General features: G+C 50.2%; 1 protein-coding gene across 1 annotated transcript in view; it reads right to left on the bottom strand.

Annotated features, from left to right (window-relative positions):
- TSPAN16 (tetraspanin 16) overlaps nt 1-1538 on the bottom strand; it is a 13999-nt gene extending 12461 nt beyond the window's left edge. Inside the window, exon 1 of the mRNA XM_011995070.1 lies at nt 1362-1538. Within this exon, the coding sequence (XP_011850460.1) occupies nt 1362-1457 (96 nt within the window). The 5' untranslated portion in view covers nt 1458-1538. The remainder of the gene's footprint in view (nt 1-1361) is intronic.
- Nucleotides 1539-3259: the final 1721 nt, after the last annotated feature.

Genomic DNA, 3259 nt, shown 5'->3' with positions numbered 1-3259 from the left:
TCACCTGAGGTCAGGAGTTCAAGACCAGCCTGGCCAACATGGCGAAACCCTGTCTCTACTAAAAATACAAAATTAGCCAGGCATGGTGGCGGCCTATAATCCCAGCTACTCAGGAGACTGAGGCAGAAGAATCGCTTAAATCCGGGAGGCAGAGGTTGCAGTGAGCTGAGATCGTGCCACTGCACTCCAGCCTGAGTGACAGAACAAGACTCCGACTCAAAATAAAATAAAATAAAATAAAATATAAAATAAAATAAATAATGTCATAGGACAGGGATTAGCAAATTTTTTTTTTTTTCCTGAAAAACCCAGATGTTGTGGACTCTGCAGGCCTTAGGGTGTCTGTTGAAACTACGCGGTTCTATTGGTGTAGCCTAAAAGCAGCTGTTCACGATCTGCATATAAGTGAGCATGGCCATGTTCCAGTAACACTTTATTTATTTATTTATTTTTAAATAGAGATGGGGATCTCACTATAGTCGGTCTTGAGCTCCTGGCTCAAGGGATCTGCCCATCTCGGCCTCCCAAAGTGTTGGGATTACAGGCTTGAGTCACCACACCCAGCCTTAATTCTCTTTAAAATGTTACAATACAAGTGAAGGGGAGGGGTGATATTTCATTTCCTTCTCTTTCCTGGCAGCTTTTCCTTAGACTATGCTACAATGAAGACAATTACTTCTTTTTTTTTTTTTTTTTTTTTTTTAAATCAAGACGGAGTCTCGCTCTGTTGCCCAGGCTGGAGTGCAGTGGCGCAATCTCAGCTCACTGCCAACCTCTGCCACCCAGGTTCAAGCGATTCTCATGCCTCAGTCTCCCGAGTAGCTGGGATTACAGGTGTGTGCTACCACACCCGTCTAATTTTTTTTGGAATTTTTAGTAGAGACAGGGTTTCCCCATATTGGCCAAGGCTGGTCTTGAACTCCCGACCTCGTGATCCGCCAGCCTTGGCCTCCTAAAGTGTTGGGATTACAGGTGTAAGCCACCACGCCCGGCCTGGCAATTCCTTAGCAATGTACATTTCGGGTTACTTGTATGGTAAGGAAAAATATGTCTTGACAAATTTAAAAGATTCAGAAAATAACCTTTTCTCCTGGCCTTCCCAAACAACTTGATAGGCTGCAGGATTTGACTCAGAGCCAAGCTCTTCCATCACCCACCTGGGCTCCCCCAGATCACACTCATCTGTGCTGGATTTCACCAGCTCTGGGTTGATGGCAGGTCCCAAAGCTCCCTGCTCATCCTCCTCCGTCTGCCCTACATCCCTCCTGCTTCTCTAGGGAACCACAGATCTCGACGCCAATTTGGATCAACTTATTTCTGTCTTTCAGGGAGCTGACCGTGGAGGAAGGGCTGCAACAAACCAGGGGCCTGGATTGTGACATACTTACAGCCACGAAGCCATTGAGTAAAGATAACAGTTTCTTCAAGGAAGCGTACGGAGTGTGGATTTCAGCCATGCTGAACAGACTGGGGCACCCTGAACGTTTAAGTTAACATCTTCCTGAACCTCTGGACTACTGTTCCCCAAGATGATAGGGGTCTGAGGCAGGGGCGCCAACACTGACTTGCTCTGCCCCTCTCTGTCCTGGCTGCTTGGTGGTTGTCTAAGGCTGCCCAGCAGCTGCTCCCTGCCCTGGTCGTCAGCCTTTTATCACATCACAATCGGGTACTAGAGCAAGACCCATGGTTCAGGGAATCAGGTGCCCCAAACTGCCCCCTGTTGGCTTCTCATCCTTCAAATAGGTCACACCAAGGAAAGAGAACAGGCATGGTATGCTACCCTGGTACCCTCCAGATGCCACCAGGACCCTGTGGGCATAATGCCCAGAGCTGACCACTTGCACAGTTGACATCTCCTAGTAGACTGGGGGATCCAAGCGGGGGAGGGGGGAACTTGGGCTGTCCTGTTAACAGCTGTGCCCCCTGCTGGGTGCGGTGGCTCACGCCTACAATCCCAGCACATTGGGAGGCAGAGGTCGGCGAATCACCTGAGGTCAGGAGTTCGAGACCAGCCTGGCCACCATGTTGAGAACCCGTCTCTACTAACAATACAAAAATTACCCGGGTGTGGTGGCACACGCCTATAATCCCAGCTACTTGGGAGATGGGGGCAGGAGAATCGCTTGAATCCAGGAGGTGGAGGTTGCAGTGAGTCAAGGTCGTGCCATTCCACTCCAGCCTGGGCGACAGAGTGAGACTCTGTCTCAAAACAAAACAAAGTAAAACAAAACCAAAACAAAAACAGCCGTGCCCCCAAAGCCTGGCAAGGCAGTACTTAAGAAACCCGTGGAGAATGAATGAATGAATGGATCCAGAGGCTCCATGATGCAGAAATCTAGCTACAAGTCATAGGGCCCCCCAAGCCCCAGCTCACACTTGACCCATCCTTCATACAGGGCTCAGAGAGGCCAAGGGACCTGACTGAGGCCACACAGGAAGCAAGACCAGGCTTTGAAGCCGCAAGAGTAACATGAGGGCAGGAACCTGTAAGGCCGAGAGTCCTGTAGCTGTATGCCTTTGGTCACTAGGCTTTTCTTTTTTCTTTTGAGACAGAATCTTGCTCCAGGCTGTTGCCCAGGCTGGAGTGCAGTGGGGTGATCATGGCTCACTGCAGCCACGACCTCCCTGCCTCAAGTGATCCTCCCACCTTAGCCTCCCAAGTAGCAGGTCACTGGGCTTTTCTCCATGATGATAGATGTAGTTAGCATTTCAGGACCAAAAACATTCTGTATGTGGGCACTGAAGACCTCCAGGCCCAGATCCTGCAGTCTGTAGCCCACTTTGCCCCCATACCTCCCCACCCTAACCACATCAGCTTCACATTGCCCCACCCCGGTCCCCTCTCTGTCCAGCCCTGGGCTGGTGTGTGTCTGGGTCCAGGTTCTGCATGGATTGGGGGAAGGGGGATGGCTCAAATGGGAGAAAATAACTTATACTTTAATTAATCTAATGAATGTTTGTCAAATCGCCTGCTTCTTGGAACATGTAGAACTAAGCAAGATGTTCACAGAGGAGTGATGTCTCCTGGACCACGGGCGCTGTTCACAGCCAGGAGTGTGTCCTTCCACACCTTTCTTTAAGAGGTCGAGGCCGGGTGCGGTGGCTCACGCCTATAATCCCTGCACTCTGGGAGGCCGAGGTGGGCAGATCACGAGGTCAGGAGATGGAGATCATCCTGGCTAATGCGGTGAAACCCTGTTGCTATTAAAAATACAAAAAAATTAGCTGGGTGTGGTGGTAGGTGCCTGTAGTCCCAGCT

Source organism: Mandrillus leucophaeus, unplaced genomic scaffold (assembly GCF_000951045.1).
Source record: "Mandrillus leucophaeus isolate KB7577 unplaced genomic scaffold, Mleu.le_1.0 Scaffold112, whole genome shotgun sequence".
Taxonomy (NCBI): Eukaryota; Metazoa; Chordata; class Mammalia; order Primates; family Cercopithecidae; genus Mandrillus; species Mandrillus leucophaeus.
Note: the sequence above shows the minus strand (reverse complement) of the source record. Positions and strands in the feature narration are given on the sequence as shown.